The sequence below is a fragment of the Ovis aries genome, chromosome 3 (assembly GCF_016772045.2).
Source record: "Ovis aries strain OAR_USU_Benz2616 breed Rambouillet chromosome 3, ARS-UI_Ramb_v3.0, whole genome shotgun sequence".
Taxonomy (NCBI): domain Eukaryota; kingdom Metazoa; phylum Chordata; class Mammalia; order Artiodactyla; family Bovidae; genus Ovis; species Ovis aries.
The window spans coordinates 100,399,087-100,424,530 of NC_056056.1; the positions used below are offsets into that span (position 1 = coordinate 100,399,087).

The following is a 25,444-nucleotide window of genomic DNA, read 5'->3' on the forward strand; positions in this document are numbered from 1 at the left end:
CATCACAGGAGCAGAGGTGTGTGTGTAGTTTGAGGAAAACTTGGTTAATATTTTAGGCTTGGAAAATTTAAAAACAAGCTGATTCTTTGAAATTTTAAGGATCATTAAAGGAAGCTGTACAGCATGGAGGCATATACGCTACCATATGTAAAATAGATAGCCAATGGAAATTTGCTGTGTGATGCAGGGAATTCAAACCAGGGCTCTGTAACAATGTAGAGGGGTGGGAAAGGGTGGGAGGTTCAAGAGGGAGGGGACCTATGTACACCGATGGCTGATTCATGTCGATGTATGGCAGAAATCAAACTAGTATTGTAAAACAGTCATCCTTCAATTAAAAATAAGTTTTAAAACAAGGAAGCTGTGACATGCTTTGTTAACAAATGGTGGGATGTGTTTTATAAAAAGTCAGAATGACAAGTGTGATGCTTTCCAGCTTAAACAAAATCCCTTTCCCGAACGTTCCTCATTTGAGCCAGAATAATTAATCATTGGGCCTGGGGAGGGAAAACGCAGCATACGGGCTCCTCGTGGCTTGCCGGGGCCATGTCTCATGTCAGGGGGACACCACACCCTCTGCCCCCACCCCCACCCCGCCCAGTGGCCCAGGTGCAGGCTTTTAACGGAACACTCCGTCCATGTTCTTTCTGCCGAGTCGACGCTGATCTCTGCCCTTGACCATGGCTGGCGTTTTCGTTTCTTGTCTTCTGCATCACTGTTCGCTTTGTCTTTAGAGAGAGAGTTTTATTACTTACGGGAGGAAATGTTCCAGGGCGGATCAGATTCGTGTCTGGGTGACCTTTGTGCCAGGGCAGCCGAGGAAGTGCCGCCAGCCAGGTCGTTTTTCAAGAACAGAACTTGTTGTGCACTTCAAGGCAAGCCTGGGAGGCAGCCTTGCAGGAGGAAAGTTTTAGGAGTGTGTTTTGTGTGCACCTCCTAAGGTCACGCAGGATGAATGGTCATGCTTGGTTTTGGCTGCCTGCGATTTCTGAGAACAGCACTGGCTGGCCTTTTCCACGTGGATTAACACTTGGAAGTGACCGATGGGGGCCCTGGCTGACATTTGTCTTCTGTTGGGAAGCGTCCATCACTCGGCTTTTACAGTTTCCAATGAAATAATTTTGCTTATGCTCAAATAATGAAACTCCCCGAAGATCTTCTTCCTTTAGGGATGTGTTTATCGTTACTTTAAAAAGCCGGCAGGTGCTGAGTCTGACTTTCCGACTTGGTGAATTCGGATGTCAGAAGTCATTTTTGTAAAATGCTTTTAAACTGGGGAGGTTGTTGGAGATCTCACGGTTTTCTGAGCTTTCTCTTTTGGGTCAGTTCCTTTTCCGAAATGTATAGAAAGAATAGATCACTGTTGTACAGTAAGAACTAATATACTGTTGTAGTTAGTTATGCTTCAAAAACAAACTCATGGGAAAAGAGACCAGATTTGTGGTTACCAGAAGTGGCGGGTGTGAGGGAAGGGGGTCTTGAAAGAAGGTGGTCAAAAGGTACAAACTTGTGGTTATAAGGTAAATAAATACTAGGGATGTATTGTACAGCATGATATATATCATTATGTATAATGATAATATATGAAATACATAAAATATATAGATGAAAGTTTTAAAGACAGTAAATCCTAAGAATTCTCATTACAAGGAAAACGTTTTGTGTTTCTTTTATTTTGTCTCTATATGAGATGAAGGAACGCTAAACTTGTGATGATCATTTCACGATGTGTGTAACCAGATGTAACGCAGATAATTTTGCTGTGCATCTTAAATTTATACAGTGCTTTATGTCAATTATATTTCAGTAAAACTGGGAGAAAAAAATAGCCCCTTTTCTCCCTCTTGTAATAATCCTTTTGCATAAAGTTTAGTTTTACTTTAAAATTCTGATTTTTTAAACTTAACATACTTCAGAATAAATATCGCCTAAACAAAAAACATAAAGTTTTTAAGCTGGAAATCAGACTTTTCTCTAGGATTTTACACGTTGCCTAACTTCTGCACAGAGAATAGGGAGGTTGGGATTGACGTATATACACTATCGATTCTATATGTAAAATAGATCAATAAGGCTTCCCCCGGTGGCTCAGACGGTAAAGAATCTGTTTGCAATGCAGGAGACCTGGGTTTGATCCCTGGGTTGGGAAGATCCCCTGGAGAAGGAAGTGGCTACCCACTGCAGTATTCTTGCTTGGAGAATTCCATGAACAGAGGAGTCTGGTGGGCTACAGTCTATGGGGTCGCAAGAGTTGTTACACGGCTGAGCGAGTAACACACACGCACACAGTGAGAACCCACAGTACGGCACAGGGAACTCTGTTCAGTGCTCTGTGGTGACCTAAATGAGAAGGAAATCCAGAAAAGAGGGGGTCTGTGTATGTGTGCGGCTGATTTGCTTTGCTGTACAGCAGAATAGAACACAGCCTTGTAAAGCAGCTGTACTCCAGAAAGAAAAAAAGGAAACCATCTGGAGGAGGTCTTAGCAAGCATTCGGTTCCGTCCATTCCATTCCAGTGGATGAGTAGAGACTGACCGGAGCAGCTCAGTTTCCAAGTATGGTGACTTTGGTAGATGAGTTTCATTCACTGACTTCTAGATGGTCGATGGAGACGGCACAGCCAGAGAGCAGAAGCCTCCTAACGCACGTGGAGTCCTGAGTGCTCCTTCCCTCTGGGACTTAGGGGTCTGTCTGGGTATGTCCTCGTCCTCAGGCCACGCTAACTTCACAACAGAAGCTGTCACTGTCCCCGAGGGCTCACTTCTCTGACATCTGCTAGAACCTTGCATGTCTGAGTGGTCTGGAGCTGGGGAGTGATCTGCCTTTAAAATATATGAAGAAAATTCAGAGACTGTATAATTTTCTGCCCCATTTTCTTATCCTGCTTTCACTTCTGATTTTACAAAATATATGCATAGGTGGGGGTTAATTATCCAGACTTATGCCTTTTGGAGAAAATTGAAGTATAGTTGATGTACAGCGATTCATGTATACAGCAAAATAATTCAGTTAATTTTGTTGTTGTTCAGTTGCTAGGTTGTGTCCGATGCCTTGCGACCCTGTGGACTGCAGCACGCCAGGCTTCCCTGTCCTTCACTGTCTCCTGGAGGTTGCTCAGACTTGTGTCCATTGAGTGAATGATGCCATCCAACAATCTTATCCACTGTTGCCCCCTTCTTTTCCTGCCCTCAGTCTTTCCCAGAATCAGGGATTAATTCAGTATTAATTCAGTTAATACATGTATATATTCTTTTTCAGATTCTTTTCCATTATAGGTTATTACAGGATATTGAATATAGTTCCCTGTGCTATAAAGTAGGTCCTTATTGTTTATTTTATATATTGTAGTGTTTATCTACTAATCCCAAATTCCTAGTTTATCCCTCCTTTCTCCTTTCACTAACTGTAAGTTTGTTTTCTATGTGAGTCTGTTTCTGTTTTGTAAATAAGTTGATTTGTGTCTTTTTTTTTTTTTTTAGATTCCACATATAAATGATGGCATATTTCTCTCTTTGACCTACTTCACTTCAGTGATACCATCCAACCATCAGCCCTGGCTGGCCTCTGTCGTCCCCTTCTCCTCCTGCCCTCAGTCTTTCCCAGCATCAGGGTCTTTTCAAATGAGTCAGCTCTTCGCATCAGGTGGCCAAAGTATCGGAGTTTCAGCTTCAGCATCAATACTTCCAATGAATATTCAGGACTGATCTCCTTCAGGATGGACTGGTTGGATCTTCTTGGCAGTCCAAGGGACTCTCAAGAGTCTTTTCCAACAGCACAGTTGAAAAGCATCAATTCTTCAGCGCTCAGCTTTCTTTATAGTCCATCTTGCTCCAGCATGTATTATTTGTAGACTTTTGAGCGATGGCCATTCTGGCGGGCATGAGGTGGTGCCTCCTTGTCGTTTGCTTTGCGTTTCTCTTACGACTGGTGATGTTGGTCCTTTTCTCCCGTGCCTCTTGGCTCTCTGTATGTCTTCTTTGGAGACCCGTCTTCTTAGGTATTCTGCCATGGCTTTTCTGTTGAAATGGTTTGAAATCTTGACTCTAAAGGTTTTCCAACATGCCCCAAAGTAGTATGTTTATAGTGGTGTAATGACATCTTCCGGGCCCTTTATGCAGGCATGTTATGATCAAGGCTTGCCCACCTTGCTTTATGTCTTCCTCTCTGAATCTTTTTTTCCCCCTGCTGATGTATTCTAAAGCAAATCCTGAAATAATATTTCACCCCTACATATTTTGGTGAACATCTCTGAATCTAGGGCCATTCCTTGTCACTGCAGTAGCATCATTAAACTGTTGATAGAGGAGACTGAGCTCCTTGCTGTCAGCTACACTCCTTACAGGCATGGGCTTCTGGCTGCTCCCGGATCCCCCGTGGATCTGGTTGTTCTCGTGTGTTTAACCAGAAACACACTGCTCATTTGATTGTTGTGTCTCATATCTTTTTAAAGAAGCATTTGCTCTGTTCTTTGGCTGCGTCAGGTCCTAGGTACATGCACGCAGGCTTCTTTCTCGTGGTGCTCAGGCCCCAAAACGTGTGGGCTCAGTAGCTGCAGCACGCACACTTAGTTGCCCAGTGGCGTATGGAATCTTAGTTCCCCATCCAGGGCTCGAGCCTCCATCCCCTGCACTGCAAGGCTGATTCTTAACCATTGGACCACCAGGGAAGCCCCTCTTTTATCTTTTTCAGTCAAGAAGGTCTCCAGCCCTCTGTCCCCACTCCACTGTTTCCCCCCACGTCATTGACTTGGTGAAGATTTGGGTCAGTTTTTATGCACAGTGTCCCACTGATCTCTTTCCTTCCTCAAGGTATTGCCCCATCCATTTCTTGGTCCTTCATATTTCCTGAAAAATGGATGGTTGTTACAAAGGTTCAGTTCAATCCAGGTTCAAAAAGAAGAATACTGAACAGGTGGGTGTCCTTCATCCTGCCTGGGAGCACATGTCGGCTGGTGTCTGATTCTTAGGGATGCTAAGATGAGTTGATAAGGTCAGGTGACAGCTTCTATCGCATTCTTCCCCGTCAACCTTTCATCTAGTGATTAGGCAATTAAAATCATTGCCTAAATAGTTTTTCTCTACGTACCACAAAACGATGCTTTTCTAATTTGATCAGTACTTTTACAGCTTTCAGTTTGAGCTTGTCCGTGAAGGGCAGTCTGCTTGCCCTGAGAACATTTAGGAAAGGGAGGGGAGGAATGCTTGCTCTCACCCTTTAGTTGCCTGTGATTAGTGTAAGTGCCCTGGCTGTCTGTAGTGGTGACAAGTGAGTGAAGTATTTTTGGTCTTGGTTTGGTTTTCTGTCTTGCTTCCTCCCTACCTTTTTAGTGTCATTTTTAAGTTCATGTTCCCCGTTCCCAACACTTTATTATGCAAATTTCCAGACTCTCTGAAATGTTGAAAGGATTATACAGTGAGGAATTCTCCAAGCAAGAATATTGGAGTGGGTTGCCATTCCCTTCTCCAGGGGATTTTCCCAGCCCAGGGATCAAACCCAGGTCTTCTGCCCTAGAGGTAGGTTCTTTACCATCTGAGCCACCAGGGAAGCCCCTTATGCATTCTGTCGGTTTGGTTAATTGCTGTCTTTTTTGGTACTCAGATGGTGCCACCTTCTGCCCGTGAGAACCCCTTCCTGTGTCTTCTGTGACTTGTCTGGCTCCTTTTTTAATTTATTAATATTTTTGGCTGTACAAAGTACAGTTGTCTCTGTTGCCACGTGAGGGCTTTCTCCACCTGTGGCGAGTGACGGCTGCTCTTTGTTGTGGTGCTTGGGCTTCCTATTGTGGTGGACTCTCTTGCTGCGGAGCACATGCTATAGATCTCAGGAGCTGTGGTGCTTGGGCTTAGTAGCTCCGAGGCATGTGGGTCTTCTCGGACCAGGGGTCAAACCTGTATCCCCTGCGTTGGGAGATGGATTTCTTATCCCTGGACCACCGGGGAAGCCCCTCATTCATCTTTGAGTGATTCCTTGTTCTCTGCCAACAACATGTTAAATGCTCATCGAATGCATTTTGCCAACAAAAGTCCATCTAGTCAAAGCTATGGTTTTTCCTGTAGTCATGGATGGATGTGAGAGTTGGACTATAAAGAAAGCTGAGCGCCGAAGAATTGATGCTCTTGAACTGTGGTGTTGGAGAAGACTCTTGAGAGTCCCTTGGACAGGAAGAAGATCCAACCAGTCCTGAATATTTCTGAATATTCAGGAAATCAGTCCTGAATATTCATTGGAAGGACTGATGTTGAAGCTGAAATTCCAATACTTTGGCCACCTGTTGTGAAGAACTGACTCATTTGAAAAGACCCTGATGCTGGGAAAGATTGAAGGTGGAAGGAAAGGGGACAACAGAGGATGAGATGGTTGGATAGCATCACCAACTCAATGGACATAAGTTTGAGTAAGCTCTTTAGGAGTGGGTGATGGACAGGGAGGCCTGGTGTGCTGCAGTCCATGGGATCGCAAAGAGTCGGACACAACTGAGCGACTGAACTGAACAGTACATTTCCTGTCTCCTGCCTGGAATCAGCCCTTCCTCCAGGTGGCCCTGGTTCCTTTGCATGGGGAATGGTGTTTAGGGACCACGGTCTGGCGTGTGAGCTTGCTTATTGTTACTGGGTTGTCATTGCCTCTAAGGGTCTTCAAATAGGATGAGCCAAGAAGTATGTGAAAGAAAAGAAAAAAGAGGTATGAAAAAGGAAAATACATCGTACGTTCATACTTAGCTTTCTAATTCAACTGTGAAACCATGTAGTTGTAGCTTTGATTTTATCCTTGCTTTTCCCTTCCTATTCACTGAAAATCTTGCTTTCTAACAATATTCACAGAATATTATATTTGTATGTATTGTACACGCACACACGTCTTTAATATGAATACTGCTATTAAGAATAAGAGTAGTGAGAGAAAGTAAATTTTTTGCAGCTCTATTTGGCCTTAGAATATGTATAGCTATGGATGTATAGTCAAAATATGCTTCCCAGGCGGCGCTAGTGGTAAAAGAACCCCCTCCCGAGTGCAGGAGATGTAAGAGACTGGGGTTCGACTTCGATCCCTGAGGCACGATCTCCTGCAGGAGGGCATGGCAACCCCCTCCAGTGTTCTTGCCTGGGAAAGCCCATGGACATAGGAGCCTGATGGGCTGCGGTAGGATTGCAGAGTTGGACATGACTGAAGCAACTTACCATGCGTGCGCGTATATGCACGTGTTTAAAACAATTATTTTCTCTGTGCCGTCGTATCGGTAATTATTTTAATAACCTGATAAACAGAAATTCATTTTTCATTGTTAAGGGTTGTATTTTTTCCCTTAATGACTTACCTCAACTAAAAAATGCAAAGCACATTCATGATGAATCAAATCTATAAATGTCTGAAAACAAAATATTTGTGTTTAGAGAAGCCATGCTCCCCGGCCTTTCTTTTTTATGAAGGTCACACGTATTCTGTTCTGTGCTTTGCCTTTTTCACGTGTTAGCATATCCTAGAAATCTTTCCTTATCAGAGAGTAGAGACTTTCTTCCTCTTCCACTTCCTCCTCCTCTGTTTCCTTCTCTGTCTCCTTTGTTTCAGTCTTTCATTGCCTAGAACTACCATAATTTATGTAACCTATTCTCTACTGGTGGCTATTTCTGTGGTTTTCAAACTTCAGCCTGACAAATAATGTCCTAATGAGTAAATTGGTAGGTTCCTAGAAATGAGATCGTTGCATCAATGGTTTAATTAGGTATTATTAAATTCCCTTCTCTCCATTGGGGTTGCATTATTAGTTTTTAAAAGTCCAGTCGGCAATGGATGAAAGTTTCTGTTTTCCCAGACTTGTCTTCATATCAAACTTATGGGTTTTTGCCAACCTGACAGGTGAGACATGGTGTTCTTCCATAGTATTAATTTGCATTCTTTTTGGTATGAAAAAGTTGAACATCTTTCATTTTAAGGACTGTTTTTAGAAACTATTTATTCCTAATCTCATTTACTTAGTTTTTCATTGCATTGTTCTTTTTTCCTCTTCAATTTTCAGGTGCTGTCTCTGTATTAGGGATTTAAGCCCTTTATTGGAGGTGTGAAATTATAAAATCTCTCCTCAGTTTGTCATGTAGTGGGATTTAGAACTCCTTTGTTTTATACTTTCTGATTTTGAGTTATGGCTGTAAGATTTCCTCATTCTCAAGTTACTCAGGAATCCACTCGTGTTTCCTTCAATTACTTGTAAACTAATTTATTTCTCTCTGTGTTTCAAAGCGTTCGCTCTGTGTCTCCTTTCTTGCACCATTTCTGATAGGATATCTACTATCGTTCCTATCGTTCCTCCTCTGTAAGGTTTTTTTTCCTTCTTTATGACGGTTTTCACCAGTTTATTTATGGTTTGCTTTTCTGCAATGTTCTTTAAGGATTTTACTACTTGGGGCTTATTGTGAATCTTGAATCTGTTTATCAAATTTGAAAAACATTTTAGCCATTATTTCTTCAGATTTTCTCTGTGCTTGCTTCGGCACCACATGTACTGAAAGCATTTTTTTCTTTCTGTTCTCCCCCACTTTCCTGGGGCCTCGGTTAAAGGGATCTCAGGCTGTTTGTTGCTGCCCCGCAGCTCACTGATGCTCTGTCCTTGCCGTTTTGTTCATCCTTTTTCTCCTGCTTCTCATTTCAGAGTTTTTATTTGCTATCAAGTGTCCTTTTTTTCCCTGCAGTGTCCAATTTCCTTTTAATCTCATTAGCATATTTCTGATTTCAGACGCTGCTGTCCATCCCAGAAAGTTTGACTTGAGTTTTTGTGTGTGTCTTCCGTTTAGTTCCTCGCCGTCCTCACGCTTCCCTCTACGTGTTGAGCTCATGAAGTGTAACAGCTCTCATCTCTTTGTCTACCGATTTTTTAAAAATCTGGGTCATTTCTGGTTCTGTTTCTAGTTATTTTCCTTTTGTTTACGTGGGTCAGCGTTTCCTGCATCTTTGCTGCTCTCCCTGCTTCCATTTTTAAAATGGATTAATTTTTGTTTTTGGCACACCGCGCCCCGTGGGCGGCTTTAGTTCCCCTGCGCCGCGAGCACAGAGTCTTGGCCACGGGACCACCAGAGAAGTCCCCCTGCTTCTGTCTCCGAGGAGTGTCTCTAATGACACCAGGACAAGGACCTTTTAGTGACTATTTCAGTTGTAAGTTAAAAATCTGTCTTCAGTGTCAAGGAAGTGGTTTTGCATTTACTGCAAGTAATTTTAGGGACTCATTCTCATTTAAAGTCAAAAAGGGGTAAAGAAATTACGTAAAAAGAAAGGTTTAGAGCTTACTTTCTTAAACTATATGGTGAAAAATATTCACAGGTTTAAAAAAAAATCATGATGATGTGACATTCTTGTTTGTTCCTATAAAGATACTCCCTCAGACGATGTAGATTAGGTATTATTAGAGCATCCACTTTACGAACGTGAGATTTCTGAAAGTTAAAGCTTTGGTCCCAACCTCCCCACTGTCATTTGTGATTTTTAATAGAATATTTGCCTCTGAGTTTCTCTATGTAGGATGAGTTGTCCAGTGGAATTTGGGAATGACACTGCGTTGACTGTTACACTTTTTAATTCTTTTAAATTTATTTTTAACTGGGGGAAAATTGCTTTACAATGTTGTGTTGGTTTCTGCTGTACAACAACACAAATCAGCCATGCTTATACATATATCCCTTCCCTCTTGAGCCTCAACTATTGCAAAAGAACAAGTCTGAAGGATGTGCGTTGCAATGCCCATGTCATTGTAAATTTGGATCCAGGGAGCTGAGGAAGAATAGTTAACTCCGTTGGAGATTTACTCTGCAGATAGAAACAGTTACTATTTAAAACTGAAGCTGGGGTCGAGTTATTTATGACTATGTTCGTGCAGAAGCTGTTAAGTATAGACAATGAAATGCTTGTTTGATTTCCTGAAAACACCTCTGGGAAAACCTAAGAGAATAAATACAGTGTGTGAATTTCAAAGTGACTCAGCTTGAGCCCCAGGCTCCCATCTCCTCTGTGTGTCACAGAAAGAGCTAGAAGAACAGGCCTCCAGGTTGCTCTTGTCTGCACTTTAGATTTCTCACCTAGACGATGGAAATAGCAATACCTTTCTTGCGATCCTTTTTTTTTTATGAAGATAATCAAGGTAAAATGTACAGGATACCTAACAAAGTGCCTGACTCGTGCTAGGCCTTCAAAATATCCTGTGTCTGCAGCTATAGCTGTTCTTTCTTAGACCATCAAGTTGGTTATTTATAAACCCGTTGATGTGATTTGTTTTGTGGTCATAATTGATGTTTCTAACGCTGTGTTTTAGTTTTGCATTTGCTGTTCAGTTGTGAAGTCGTCTCCGACTCTGCGACCCCATGGACTGCACACACCAGGCTTCCCTCTCCTTCACTATCTCCTGGGGTTTGCTCAACCTCATGTCCACTGTGTAGAAGATGCCATCCAACCGTCTCATCCTCTGTGACCCACTTCTCCTCCTGCCTTCAATCTTTCCTACCATCAGGGTCTTTCCCAGTGAGTTGGCTCTTTGCATCAGGTGGCCCTAGTAGCTTCAGCTTTAGCATCAGTCCTTCCAGTGATTATTCAGGGCTGATTTCTTTTAGGATGGACTGGTTTGATCTCCTTGCTGTCGAAGGGACTCTCAAGAGTCTTCTCCAGCACCACAGTTCGAAAGCGTCAATTCTTAGGTGCTCAGCCTTCTTTATGGTCCAACTCTCCCATCCATACATGACTACTGGAAAAACCAGAGTTTTTGACTATAGTTTTGCATGTGTGGTGCTATGCTAAGTCACTCAGCCATGTCCGACTCTTGGCAACTCCATGGACTGTAGTCCACCAGGCTCCTCTGTCCATGGGATTCTGCAGGCAAGAATACTGGAGTGGGTTGCCATAGGCATTTACAGATCTGATTTTTGACTTCTTGTGTGGGTAATGTTTAAGATCCAGTGAACTTGAATTTTCTTAGAAAAGAAAAAAGGTTTTTTCTGTAACATTAGGGGCCTCGATGAAACAAAGTATACTTTTGCTAATTGAACTTCTGTTGCAATCCACAATGTTTCTATACCTTTGGGTTTTAGAAAAGGATATTAACCTTCTGTGAGTGTGTGCCAGATTGCTTCTGTGTGTCTAACTCTTTGCGACCCCATGGACTGTAACCTGCCAGGCTCCTCTGTCCATGGGATATTCCAGGCAAGAATACTGGAGTGGATTGCCATTCCCTTCTCCAGGGGATCTTCCCAACCCAGGGTTCCAATTCAAATCTCCTGAGGCTCCTGTATTGCAAACAGATTCTTTACCACTGAGCCACTAGGGAAGCCATTAACCTGTTAGGGCTACCTTAACAAAGTATCACAGACTGGATGGCTTAAACCAGGGGTCCCCAACCTCTGGGCTGTGGACTGGTATCCATCCATGGCCTGTCAGGAACCAGGCTGCAGAGCAGGAGGTGAGTGGCAGGTAAGCAAGCAAAGCCTCATCTGTGTTTACAGCCGCTGGCCATTGCCATTACTGCCTTAGCTCTGCCCCCTGTCAGATCAGCAGCGGCATTAGGGTCTCATAAGAATGCAAACCCTACTGTGAATGGCACATACGAGGGACCTAGGTTGCTTGTTCCTTACGAGAAACATCCCCAAGCCATCTCCCCACCTCCCACCCCACAGGTCTATGGAGAAAATGTCTTCCACAAAATCGGTTTTTGGTGCTGAAAAGGTTGGGGACCTCTGGCTTAAGCTGTAGGAATTAGTTTCTCAGAGTTCTGGAGGTTGGAAGTCCAAGATTAAGCAGCCAGCAGGGTTAGTTTCTCCTGAGGCCTCTCTCCTTGGCGTGCACATGGCTACTTCCTGTGGGTCCTCAGTAGGTGCGCCCCAGGTGTTTCTTCCTCTACTTAGGTGGACCCCAGCCCTGTCTAATTAATAGGCAGACCTAATTTAACCTTTAGTTGTTTAGTTGCTAAGTTGTGTCCGACTCTTTTGTGAACCCCTGGACTCCTTGGGATTTCCCAGGCAAGGAAGTGGGTTGCCACTTCCTTCCCCAGGGAGTCATCCTGACCCAGGGATCTCCTGGGTTGGCAGGCAGATTCTTTACCACCGAGCCACCAGGAAAGCCCACATTTCTTATTTGCTCCTCATTATTTTTCATCACTAATACGTCTGTAATAGGGTGATTTTCAAACTTTTCTTTGACCTTGACCCACAGACAGGAATATATTTGTGTGTTTGTGCATAATTCTAGCAAATATTTTCTAAGTCAATTGTTGCCCTTATAAAGTGGTATGGGGACTTCCTTGGAAGTTCAGTACTTAAGACTTCGCACTTCCAATGCAGGTTCGATTCTGGATTGGGGAACTATTAATAAGATCCCACATGCCTCCAAAAAGTAAAGGGAAACAAATTGGCATGTTTATAAAAATAGCTGTTTTCTCATGGGCCACTTCATAAGCTGAAAAACACACCTGCCACATGTGGTCCAGGCTTTGCCGTGTGATATACGTTCCGCGACTTTCCTTTTCGGCCCTTTGAGGTCATGGGCGTGCAGTCGGCTTGCAGTGGTTTACGGTATTTTTGACTCTCATCATAAGACTTTCCTGCAGAGGAAATTGGAGTTCGGAAAATTTCTCTGCCATTTGGCACCTTTTGTAGGAAGTAGAAGACAGTTGGGTGGGAAAGTTCCAGCATGGTGTTTGTTTTTGCTGGAGAGACACACAGCTGAGTCAGATTAGGACAGGCTGATGGACTTCACCGCCACCTCCCCTGACCTCCACTCAGTGATAGATGTTATGTTCGGGTTTACTTTCTGTCTCAAGGTGTGAGCTTAGTTTTGCTCCTGAGTGATTTTCTGTTGTCATAAGGCTTCTCCTGGAGAGGCAGAAGAAGTTTTTAAAGGGATGGAAGTCTCCTTTTGGGGAGGATGTGGCCTCAAGGCTTAATTCCGTGTGATATACCGTGTTGGGGCTCCGTTGAAATTTTACCCACGCTGTCTGTGGTTGGCAGGTGGGAGGCATGCATGGTCTCTCAGCTAACAGTTGGCCCTGTGAGCTTAGGAGTAGCATCAGTGAAAAGCTGTCTCATGTCATCCCTGAAGACGGACTCAGGAAGATGGGGTGGCGGGCAGAGTGTTTGCTCTCTGTGCACAAAGTAAGATTTTTAGTGTCAAGACCTAGGAAGTACTGGACCAGAGGATGATGAAAGTGTCACTTGAAAATGAAAATGCAGCTTCTTACTGGAGGGACCCCAGGGTACCTCAGATTTCCAGAGTGAGCGCACAGCCTGGTTTGCCTTTCATCAGATACCTGTGACCTTGGAGATAGAGCTGACCCCCTTTCCTCTTGCAGCCTTCGTTTGACATCAGTGAGGCTGTGCCCAGAACAGAAAGATCACAGAGCCAGTCCTGGCCCCCTCTGTTCCTCCTCAGTCCTCCAAGTTGTTTTTCTTTTTTTTCCCTGGGGAAGGTGTTGGAGGGGTAAATTAGGAAGTATATGAAAACATATGGCAAAAGATTGAAGACCAATACAGATACTCCTTTTCCCATGTATTCCTTACCCTTTTTTTTTTGTTTGTTTTTGAGCTTTTTATTTTGTATTGGGGGATGTTGTGACAGTTTCAGGTGGACAACAAAGGGACTTAGCCATACATAATACACGTAACCACTCTCCCCCAAGCTCCCCTCCCACCTAGGCCGCCACATAACGCTGAGCAGAGTTCCCTGTGCTGTACGCAGGCCCTTGCTGGTGACCCGTTTTAAATAAACAGTGTGTGCATGTCCATCCCAAACTTCCTGACTATCCCTCCCCTCATCCCTCCCCCTGTTTTGCTTGTTTGTTTTGTTTTGTTTTTTAAATATTCTGACCAGTTGATTTTTACTATGATGGATAATAAAAGCTAAATAAAGATCTATAAGGGGAAGCATAAATTAGGAGTTTGGGGTTAGTATTTACATACTACTACTATATAAAATAAATAAGCAACAAGGATGTACTGTATAGCGCAGGGAACTCAATACTGTGTAATAACCTAGATGGGAAAATAATCTGAAAAAGAATAGATATATAGGTGTAACTGATTCACTTAGCTGTACTCCTGAAACTAACACAGTATTATAAATCAAATATACTCTGATTTGAAATAAAAATTAAATAGAAAAAGATCTAGAGAGAGAAAACCTTAAAGTTCTAGAGAAGAGAGGAGAGCCGGCCACCCAAGGAGCCCATGAACGTAAGTTTATCAGCGGCAGTGGCCCTGAGATGATCTCCTGCGATGAACTGTCCCCATAGTTGGACTGTTCATCGCAGATGAACTTAGACACTGTCCCCTCCCCCAAAGCTGTTTGCCAGCCCACGGATTTAGAGGGTGTCCTGGTGAATGATAGCTGCATGGCTGCCAACTGAAGACAATGGACGGACGAGGAGAGTGCAGCCAGTCTTGTAAATGAGACATGTGTCACGGCGTTGAATGTGAGGAGCCAGGCGGACAGTGTGGGTCTTCAGTTCAGGGGGACATTGTTTAGAGGCTTCAAGAGAGTCCTGTTGCAGAGCCTGGAAATATGTGGGCTTTTTTGTTTGTTTGTTGTTTGGAGGTTGAAGTTTTTAAACTTTTGTGTATGAAGAGCTGGGAGTTCTCAGTTGCTGCTAGTGGTAAAGAACCTGCCTGCCGATGCAGGAGACATAAAGAGACATGGGTTCGATCCTTGGGTCAGGAAGATTCCCTGGAGGAGGAAATGGCAACCTGTTATAGTATTCTGGCCTGGAGAATCCCCTGGACAGAGGAGCCTGTCAGGCTACAGTCCATAGGGTTGCAAAGAGACGGACACGACTGAAGCAATTTAGCATGCACAGACGAAGAAGTAGCGTCGTATCTGCCTAAAGTAGGCATCCTGGGTGATCTAGTCAAGGAAGTTCACTTAATCCAACTTAAGCCAATGTCCTTTGAGTACCAGCAGAAGCACTGGCCCATGTTGAGGTGGTATTTCTGGGTCATACCGTGCCAGTTTGAGCAGAGCTGGCCAGAGTGAGACCCCTGGCCAGATTTTCTCTGGTGGCTCCTTAGAGCTGCTGGTGGCCCATGTTGCCTCTCAGCTGCAATGAGGCAAGGAGGTGGAAATGTGTGGCTTGAGGCTGTTGTTTCACAGTGGTCTCACTCTCCCTTAAGAGGAGTAGGGAGCCTGCAGGGCCAGGGGCTTCCTGGTTGGGTAGGAAGTGGAGACATGACCATTCACCCCAACTGGGCTGCTTCTTGGGCTTATGATCCAGAAAGAGCAAGATGGGAGTGGACTCACCGAGAGCTGGATGGGGTCACTGGTGGTGAATGGTGTCTTTCCCCTCCTGCCATGTTCAGATGTGTCCAAGCCCTGCCCCCACCAGTGTGATGGTATTTGGAGGTGGGCCCTTTGGGAGGGCATTCAGTTCAGATGAGGTCATGAGGGTGGGGCCCCATGTTGTGGTTATTGTCCTTAGCAGAAGGATGAGCGTCTGCTTTAGTGGTGACCAGAGGATGTTGTTTGGTGATGCCACGCCTAACATTTGGAGAATATGGGGAAAAAATGCCATTGTGTTTTGGGTGTGTGTTTTTTTTTTTTTTTTTGGGTGGTGCTGGGGGGGGGCTCACCAAGTAGCAGGTGGGATCTTAGTTCCCCGACCAGGAGTTGAACCCACATCCCCTGCGTTGGAAGCACAGACTATTAACCTCTGGGCCGCCAGGGAAGTCCTTAAATACCACTGTTTCAAGTCTCACTTTTCCTTATGAGGTATTCTCTTAGGTTCTTCTTTGCACTCCTTCCCAAAGTGCACATCAGAACTCGCCGTAGGCACCCCAAACCCACAGGTCCAGGGTGAGTTCTCTTGCAGCTTTGTTGTTTGTTTCTTTTTTTTTTCCTTGGCAGTTTTACGCATGGGGAGTTTGTAAGGTCTTCACGAGTGTCCACGTTCTGGGGAGAGGAAGACCATAAATAATAGAAAGGTTGGGTTAGCACAGTGAGTGTCTGGTTTCTGGTTCTGTGGGTCCTTCCACCTCTCAAATTGCCTGGGTTACACTGCACTCTCGTCCTCCAGCCCTTCACCTCTCTGAGGTTAAGGTGTCTCCCGCTTCCCATTTGAACAAACCTGCCCTCCTAGCTGGGGCATCACCTGTTTCCACGCTAGATGTACCAGAGTCACAGGTGCCTCTTCTAGTCTGGGACTGAGCTTGCTTCAAGTCCTGGACTTCATCAGTAGGGGCTGGTGCATTTCCTGGGCCAAGGTGTCCGTTATCCGGTGGGGAGGACTAGGAGCTCCTTTCGGAGAACTAACGCCAACTCAGACGCTGAGCTTTTTGGTGCCCGTGTTGTGGAATGCTTCACTAATAGGCTGGTTGTGTTTTTACTTGTCTTTGAAAGAATTTAACTTACTAGATAACCATTGAATGTCTCTGTGGTTTTGTTCTAACATGTACGATAAAACCTCTTTTTATCTGTGTTCTGAGGGATTTTGTTATAAAACTTAGAGGACAAATGGGTACCTGGAGATGGCCTAGCGGCAGTGAGTGCCCTGGGGCCACGGGCAGAGCCACCTCAAGGCAAATTCTTGTCTCTTTTGAGGGAACCCCGTGCTCACAGGGGGAATTCTGTGAGACCATCAGAATCAGGTCACCCTGGGGCTTGTTTGCTCCGGGGTGGCTGTATAACTATAGACGCTTTGGTCCCTTGAGTGGAGGTGGTCCGAGTTCCCACGTCAGCCAGGCTGGCAGGACTCCTGCAGAGAGGTCCCGGAAGAGCTCGGTGGGTCGGCTGGCCCGTCCGTGTGGCAGGCGGGCCGTGGCCCCGGGTGCAGGGTGCCTTCCGTGTCAGCTGGCTAACTGTGGCGTGAGCAACCGGGATGTTATAATCACATAAATGCAGGACCCCTGTTTGGAAGGCAGATTCATATTCTAGACATTGGTTCCGGCTCTTAACCTCTGTGTCCTTTTCTGTTCTTACCCAGGTGCCACGTTAGAGGAGATAGACCAGCACTGGGACTGGCTGGAGCAGAATCTCCTCCACACCTTGTCTGTCTTTGATAATAAAGATGACATTGCCAGTTTTGTCAAAGGGAAGGTGAAGGTAGGTTCCCCCCACCCTACCCTCCGGCTTTCTTAACAATCTGACCTCACTGGGGCTCAGTTGTAGCCTGTGGACTCTTGGTTACAGCATGCAGGATCTAGTTGCTTGACCAGGGGTTGAACCTGGGCCCTTGCGTTGGGAGCGCGGAGTCTGAGCCACTGGACCACCAGGGAAGGCCTGAAGCCAAGTCCGTTGACCTTGATGTTTCTCCCGGTCTCACGCCTCTCATCACGGCTGCATAACATTCGAGACACTGCAGCACTTTTTATCATGTTCTTCTCCTTTAACAGTCTCTACTATAATTGAACTTCTGGGCTTAATTATTATCGTTGTTTAGTCACTTAGTCGTGTCTGACTCTTGAGACCCCATGGACTGTAGCCCGCGTGGCTCTCTGTCGTGGGATTTCCCAGGTGGGAATACCAGAGTGGGTTGCCATTTCCTCCTCCAGGGGATCTTCCTGACCCTGGGATGGAACCCATATCTCCTGCACTGGCAGGCAGATTTTTTTTTTTTTAAACCACCCCGCCACCAGGGAAGCACCAAAACCAAATGAGTTTGAGTTGTCATCAGTCAAAGTTTAAGGAGTCAGTCTGACAAAATCCACTGGAAATGGAAACAGAACAAACCCCTCATTCTTGGGCCTAAGGTTTCCTTATCCTTTACAGAAGTGAAGGTCCTTTTTTATCTCAAGGGGAAAAAAATGTGAAGATTCATGTTTTTGCGCAGCAACAATGTTATTTGTCTCCTGAAATGAGTCACTAGCAACTTCTTTGCTGCTGTGACATCTTGTCCCTCTCTTATTTAGTTGCAGCTGGCACTTTTCTCTTTCTGCAAGTGGATATTTATTCTTAAAACATGTTAATTGAGTGAAATGAAAACCAAATAAGTTTTGAGAAGGGAGAGGAATGTTTGGGGAGGTCTCTCTTACCTGCTGTGAGCTATGTCTTATGTAACCGGTCTCATTGCAGTAAGATGCGTGGTAGCTGGTGCTTTGAAAACCCTCACAGGCAGGGAGGGAATGTTTCTCATTCTGATTTTAACTCTCTTATGAAACAGTTTCACACATTAGCCTGTAATGTAGTTTTCATCCCTTAGGGTAAAACATCCCAGACCATTGATTTTTGTTTCTCTCTCTCTCTCTCTCAAAAGTTTGTCTTTCCAGTATCCTAAGTGTTTTGGCTTTTAGTGAAGGGTCTCAGAGTGAATTCTTAATTTTATTTTTTGGAAAAGATTTATTTGTTTCTTTTCGGCAGTGCTGGGTCTTCGTTACTGCTTTCAGCCCTTCTCCAGCTGCGGTGAGCAGGGGCTGCCCTCTCACTGTTTCGAGGGCTTCTTGTTGTGGAGCACGAGCTCTAGAGCGCCCAGGTCTCAGTGGCCGCAGCAACGCGGGCTCTGTAGCTGTGGCTCCCGGGTGCGCGAGTGCAGGCTCAGCAGTTATGGTGCGTGGACTCGGTCGCTCCGAGGCCTGTAGGCCCTTCTGGGGGCCAGGGGTGGAGCCTGTGTCCCCTGCACTGCCAGGCGGATTTTTAACCCCTGGACCACTAGGGAAGCCCTAAATCCTTAATTTCGAAAGAGCCAAGAGGAGCATTGTTTTCCTTTGGGGACAGGATGATTATGGGGTCAGGTGGAAGACCAGTCGTCTGAGTCCAGGAGGAGCGACAGTGTTGGCTGGTGTCTCCTGCGGTTGCCTCTGGCCCGTGGGGTTAGCAGATGGGTGCAGGTCCCAGTGGGCCTTTCCCAGCTCACGTGTTACCGCTACAGAGAGGTCCAGCGTGGCTCCCCGGGTCAGGCTGCACTGACAGGAGTTCCCGTTTCACAGTTATCTCACATTTGCCTGCTTTCCTCGGTCTCACCTTCGTGCTGGTGGTTCTTTGATTTAGGTGCCTCTCCTCTTAATCGGGAGGAAGGAAGTGCATCTCTGCTGCAGTGACTTCTGGAAAGTCAGAAGTAGGGGAGGGAAAAACTTCTGCTCTGACCTCTTATGCTCTGTGCTGTGGGCCTGGAAATTAAACCAACAGAAGACAGCCTAATGAGAAAAGCAGTTTATCAGCTTGGGCAGTGCACATAGGGTAGGAAAACTCCACCGTGCATAGCTCTGTGGGATGGTTAGGGCTTGGGCTTGTGCAGAATCACAGTGAAGAATAGCACACTTACAGAGAAGCGACGAGTCAAAGGAACAAGGCGTGTGAGCTTTTAGGGTGGTGAGCTGCCGGACGCTGGATCCCAGAGGGAGACCAGCCACTCCAGTTGGGTTTGCGCTGTAGGCTCCTCCTGTCTGGAGCCTCTCGTGCTGGTCAGAGTCCAGAGTTGTCTCTGATGAGTCAGAGCCGAAGAGCTGTCTTCCTCTTTCTGGCACAGGATGGGGAGACACCTTTACAAATGGAGATTTGTATCCTGTTTTTAGGTAAATAGTAGGGAAGGGCAGAGAACTTTTTTTTTTTTTTTGACATCTGCTATTTCTCAAATGTCTTTAGTTCAAAATAATTCTTAAGCCCCAGTGACATATTTGGGGAAGGGGCATATACTGATCCCTTGGGGCTTCCCAGGCGGCTTAGTGGTAAAGAATCCGTCTACAATGCAGGTGACGTGGGTTTGATCTCTGGGTTGTGAAGGTCTCCTGGAGAAGGAAATGGCTACCCTCTCCAGTATTCTTCCCTGGGAAGTCCTATGGACAGAGGAGCCTAGTGAGCTGCAGTCCATGGGGTCACAAAGAGTCAGACATGACTGAGCACACATGCGTAAACAGACACACGCACAGATACACAAAGATACACAGACAACACACACATACATGCACACACAGACACACACACAGATATACAGAGAGACACACACACATGCATGTACACACAGACACACACACAGATATACAGAGAGACACACACACAGATATACACACACACATACATGCACACACAGACACACAGATATACAGACACACACATGCATGTACACACAGACACACATACACGTGCGTGTGCACACACACACATGCACACATGTACATGCAGGTATACACACATACATGCACACACAGACACACACAGATATACAGAGAGACACACACATGCATGTACACACAGACACACATACACGTGCGTGTGCACACACATGCACACATACACACATGTACATGCATGTACACACACATACATGCACACACACAGATATACAGAGAGACACGCACATGCATGTACACACAGACACACATACACGTGCGTGTGCACACACACACATGCACACATGTACATGCATGTACACAGAGAGAGACACACATATACACGCATACACACACACACACACACACACTCTGATCCCTTATACTTCACAGCAGACGTGCCTTTTAAGTCCCGGGAGGCTGCTGGCCTGGAGTGGGTGCTGACACTGAGGGGACTGGCCGGTCAGAGGTCAGCTGTGTCTTTGGGGCCACCACGTGGCGTTGGGTCTTCGTCTGTCCTGGGAGATTGAAAGGATCTGGGTGTTGGGGCTTTCCTACCTGTATCCTGACCATTCGACTTGCTCTATGGAACTTTAAAGGAAGCCTCTGCGTTGGGCTGACTCAGCCATCAGGGAGGCCAGGGCCTGCCTGGCTGCCCTTGTGACCGTGTCTGCCTGCTGTAGAGGCCTCTTAGAAATCCCCTTCAGATCTCATGGTGCACAGCGTTTATTACATATTAGGTAACTTTGAGAAACTACCTCTCGGGACTTCCCTGCTGGTCTAGTGGTTAAGATTCTGCCTTCCAATGCAGTGGGTATGGGTTTGATACCTAGTAGGGGGGCTACGATCCCATGTGCCTCTCTGCCAAAAAACACCAGAACATAGAACTGAAACAATATTGTAACAGATTCAGTAAACACTCCAAAAATGACCCTTAGCAGAAAGATCTTTAAAACATAAAATACCCCTCTTAGTTATAACTTTTATAATGTCTTGTGAAATAAAATTTGGAAAAGAAAGAAAAACCTCATGAGAGAAATGAAAATCCCTTAAAGTTCTTTACCAGCCTTCAGACTTATTTTTTAAGAAACTGTAACTTACATTTTTATTTTAATGGTAATATGCAGGATATTTTCTAAAATTGCTCATGCGGTGTAGATGTGGGTAGCAGTCCCCTGGTGGCTCAGAAGGTAAAAAATCCACCTGCAACGCAGGAGATCCATGCAGGAGATTCGGGTCTGATCCCTGGGTCAGGAAGATCCCCCTGGAGGAGGCCATGGCAAGCCACTCCAGTATTCTTGCCTGAAGAACCCTGTGGACAGAGGAGCCTGGCGGGCTACAATCCATGGGGTCGCAAAGAGTCAAACACAACTGAAGTGACTTAGCACACACGCATAGTGGATTTATAATGTGTTAATTTCTGCTATACTACAAAGCGATTCAGTTATATATACACATTCTTTTAAAAAAAATAGCCTTTTCGTTTATGTTTGATCACAGGACATTGAATACAATTCCCTGTGCTCTACAGTAGGACCTTGTTGTTTATCCATCATATATATAATATTGTGCACCTGCTAATCCCAAACCATCCCAATCCATCCCTCCCCCCGTTCCCCTTGGTAACCACAGGTCTGTTCCCTGTGTCCATGAGTCTGTTTCATAGAGATGTTCTCTTGTATAAAAGGACTAACTTTTAAACCCTGGTGTGGATGATGCTTCAGAGTTGATGCATTGAGTCCATACCCGCCGAGACCATCATTTGACCTCCTATCTCTGGAGGGAGGAGCAGAGGGGGATTATAAGGTAGTAACCCATTTGAGAACTGGGGCTTAGAAGTTGGAGATTCACCCAAAGCCTCTGCTGGTGAGCAGCCAAGAGAGAGACTGGTCTGAGAATTCCCCCAGCTTGCTTCCTCCTCCCCGGGCATGTTTCTGGAGGGTGGACTGGATCCTCACCCATCCTAAGGGTCTGTCTGAGTGGGGCTGGATCCCCGGGTGCCCGTGCTCAACTGTTCTTGCCCTTTTCCTGACCTGGGGACCCTTCTCTCTCTGTGTGTCAGGCTCTGATCGCCGAGGAGACGAGCAGCAGGCTGGCCGAGCAGGAGGAGGAGCCTGAGAAGTTCCGCGAGGCCTTGGTGAAGTTCGAGGCCAGGTTCAACTTCCCGGAGGCCGAGAAGCTGATCACGTATTACTCATGCTGCTGCTGGAAGGGCCGGGTGCCCCGCCAAGGCTGGCTGTACCTGAGCATCAACCACCTCTGCTTCTATTCCTTCTTCTTGGGCAAGGAGCGTAAGTGAGGGCAAGTGGGTCCCTCCCGGATGGAGCTGGCTCTTGGGATGCTCAGCGCTGGTCCCGAGACCAGTCATTGCGTGAAGGGTTAGTTGGCAAAAGATTTAAATAAGTGGTCGAGACGTAACAGGTGGCATGTGGTTAATTTCCAAAAGCCCCGTGCAGACAGTCATACTGTATTATATATATGAGTCCCACTAAGGGGGTTTGATTTTATCTCTTTAATTTTTATTGGAGCATAGTTAATTCACCATGTTGTGTTAGATTTTATTCTACAGCAAAGTGAATCAGTTATACATGTACACTTCGCTGTTTAGTTGATGTCGTGTCCAGCTCTTCGTGACCCCATGGACTGCAGCACGCCAGGCTTCCCTGTCCTTCACTATCTCGCAGAGTTTGCTCAGACCCATGTCCATTGTGTAGATGATGCCATCCAGCCATTCCATCCTCTTTCACCTCCTTCTGCTCCTGCCTTCAGTCTTTCCCAGCATCAGGGTCTTTTCCAGTGAGTCAGCTCTTTGCATCAGGTGGCCAAAGTATTGGAGCTTTAGCAGCAGTGCTTCCAATGAATATTCCAGGTTGATTTCTTTTAGGATTTACTGGTTTGATCTCCTTGCTGTTGAAGGGACTCTCAAGAGTCTTCTCCAGCACCAAAATTCAAAGCATCAATTCTTAGGCTCTCAGCCTTCTTTATGGTCCAGCTCTCACATCCATACATGACTACTGGAAAAACCGCAGCTTTGACTATATGGACCTTTGTCAGCGAAGTGATGTCTCTGCTTTTTAATACACTGTCTAGGTTTGTCATAGGTTTTCTTCCAAGGAGCGAGCATCTTTAATTTCATGGCTGCAGTTAACATCTGCAGTGATTTCAGAGCCCAACAAAAGAAAATCTGCCACTGTTTCCATTGTTTCCCCATCTACGTGCCATGAAGTGATGGGACCAGATGCCATGATCTTAGTTTTTTGAATGTTGAGTTTTAAGCCAGCATTTTCACTCTCCTCTTTTACCTTCCTCAAGAGGATGTTTAGTTCCTCTTTGCTTTCTGCTATTAGGATGTTATCATCTGCATATCTAAGGTTGTCTGAGGAAATTTCTGAAATACATATACATATATCCATTCTTTTTTATTTTTTAAATGTTTATGTCTTTGGCTGCTCTGAGATATTTTAGTTGTGACATGCAAACTCTCAGCTGTGGCACGTGGGATCTCGTTCCCTGACCAGGGACTGAACTGCCGGCCCTGCCTTGGGAGCACAGATCCTTAGCCGCCGGACCACTAGGAAGTCCCTATCCACTCCTTTTTCAGATCCTTCCCTGTATGGGCCATTTCAGAGAATTGAGTTCCCCTATGCTATACAGTAAGTCCTTATTAGTTATCTATTTTATACATGAAAGTGAAGTCGCTCAGTTGTGGCCAACTCTTTGTGACCCCCAGGACTGTAGCCCACCAGGCTCCTCCATCCATGGGATTTTCCAGGGAAGAATACTGGAGTGGGTTGCCATTTCCTGCTCCAGGAGATCTTTCCAACCCAGAGACTGAACCTGGGTCTCCCGCATTGTAAGCAGATGCTTTACCGTCTTGTATATGTCAGTTGCAATCTACAGAGGTTTGATTTTATGAGAATTCATGTCTTCTCCTGCCTCAAGGAGCCTTTCTTTGTAGCTCCCTTCATGCACCTTCTGAAGAGTTTTTGCTGCTTTGAAAACAGTGTTGTAACTGAGGGCACAGGAGTTCTAAAGGAATAGAACAAGCTGTACTTCTGAATCCAGGGGGCCATTTAAAGAATTCCGAGGTGTGAGCGTAGCAGGTATTTGTAGAAGGGGATTCCTCACCCTGGAGCCCCTGAGATCCAGGCTAGAGTTCACTTCTTGCACATTTTTCTACCCACAGTCATCGTCCTGGGCAACAGGATTCCGAGGTAAGGAAGGGAGGCCACAGGGTCAATGGTATATTGAAATGTTCAAAGTCATGACCACTGAAACTTCTTCTGGAACAAGTTGTCTCAAGTGCCCATGCAGGGTGGTGTGTATGCTGTGTTGATATTTATATAATGTATGTGTTTTTCTTTCCTGCGTTTGTTTTTATTTCACGTGGAGCCAGTAGGCAGGGCTCCTCCTGTACTCTGCTGTGGCCAGCGTCCTGCACGTGGTCACCCCTGGCCTTTCCTGTGCTGCCCCCCTGGGCTCTGATACCCAGTACACGCCCCCTGTGTGCACAGCCTTCCCCACCCTTGGAATCAGCTCCCACCTAACCCTTGCCATTCTGGGTTTTCTGGTTTCTGAAATTTTTCTCAAAACTTAACACCTTCTCTCTCCTTGCCTTCCCATTCTTAGGCCTGTTTGGGAACTCTTGTTCATCCTTCAAAATTCAGTTCAGATTTTCTCATCTCTCGGAAGCCTTCGCTGCTCCCCTTGTAACTTGTTCTGCACTTGTCTCTCCATTTTGGGTCCTGTCAAGTCAGTGGTCTGATTTTTCCTACTTGAATGAGCTTCTTAAGTGCAGGGCTCTTCCCAAGGTGGTTGCTTAATGAGAGAAAGCCGCAAGTGTAGATGGGGTGTGTGTGCGTGAAAAAAGACTATATAAAAGCAAATGTAAGGGTCTTAAGAAGTTTATTCTCAGGCCTGATGTAGAAATGTGGCCTTTTAAATGATCAAAGCACTGAAAACAGTATCGCAAGATTGTTGTTGTTCTGTTGCCCAGGTGTGTCTGACTCTTTGAGACCACGTGGACTGCAGCGCACCAGGTCCCTCTGACCCTCACCATCTCCCAAAGTTTGCCAGAGCTCATGTCCATTGCGTCGGTGATGCCATCCAGCCATCACATCCTCTGATGCCCTCTTCTCCTGTCTTCAGTCTTTCCCAGCATGAGGGACTTCTCCAGTGAAAAAGCTTTTCCAATGAAAAGCTCAGCTGTTTTTATCAGATGACCAAAATACTGGAGTTTCAACTTCAGCATCAGTGGTTTGGCTGGTTTGATCTCCTTGCTGCCCAAGGGACTCTCAAGAGTCTTCTCCAGCACCATAGTTTGAAGGCATCAATTCTTTGGTGCTCTGCCTTCTTTACGGTCCAGCTCTCACAACCAAACATGATGACTGGGAAGACCATAACCTTGACTGTATGGACCTTTGTCGGCAGAGGAATATCCAACTATCTAGGTT

At 45.6% G+C, this 25,444-nt stretch overlaps 1 protein-coding gene across 3 annotated transcripts in view; it reads left to right on the forward strand.

The window, feature by feature from the left end:
* Window positions 1-25,444, forward strand: part of TBC1D8 (TBC1 domain family member 8) — a 138,250-nt gene that overhangs the window by 61,134 nt on the left and 51,672 nt on the right. For all 3 annotated transcript variants that reach the window (XM_027967055.2, XM_015094488.3, XM_042246412.1), the window contains 2 exons: window positions 16,934-17,052; window positions 22,054-22,282. In XM_027967055.2, the coding sequence (XP_027822856.1) occupies window positions 16,934-17,052; window positions 22,054-22,282 (348 nt within the window). The remainder of the gene's footprint in view (window positions 1-16,933; window positions 17,053-22,053; window positions 22,283-25,444) is intronic.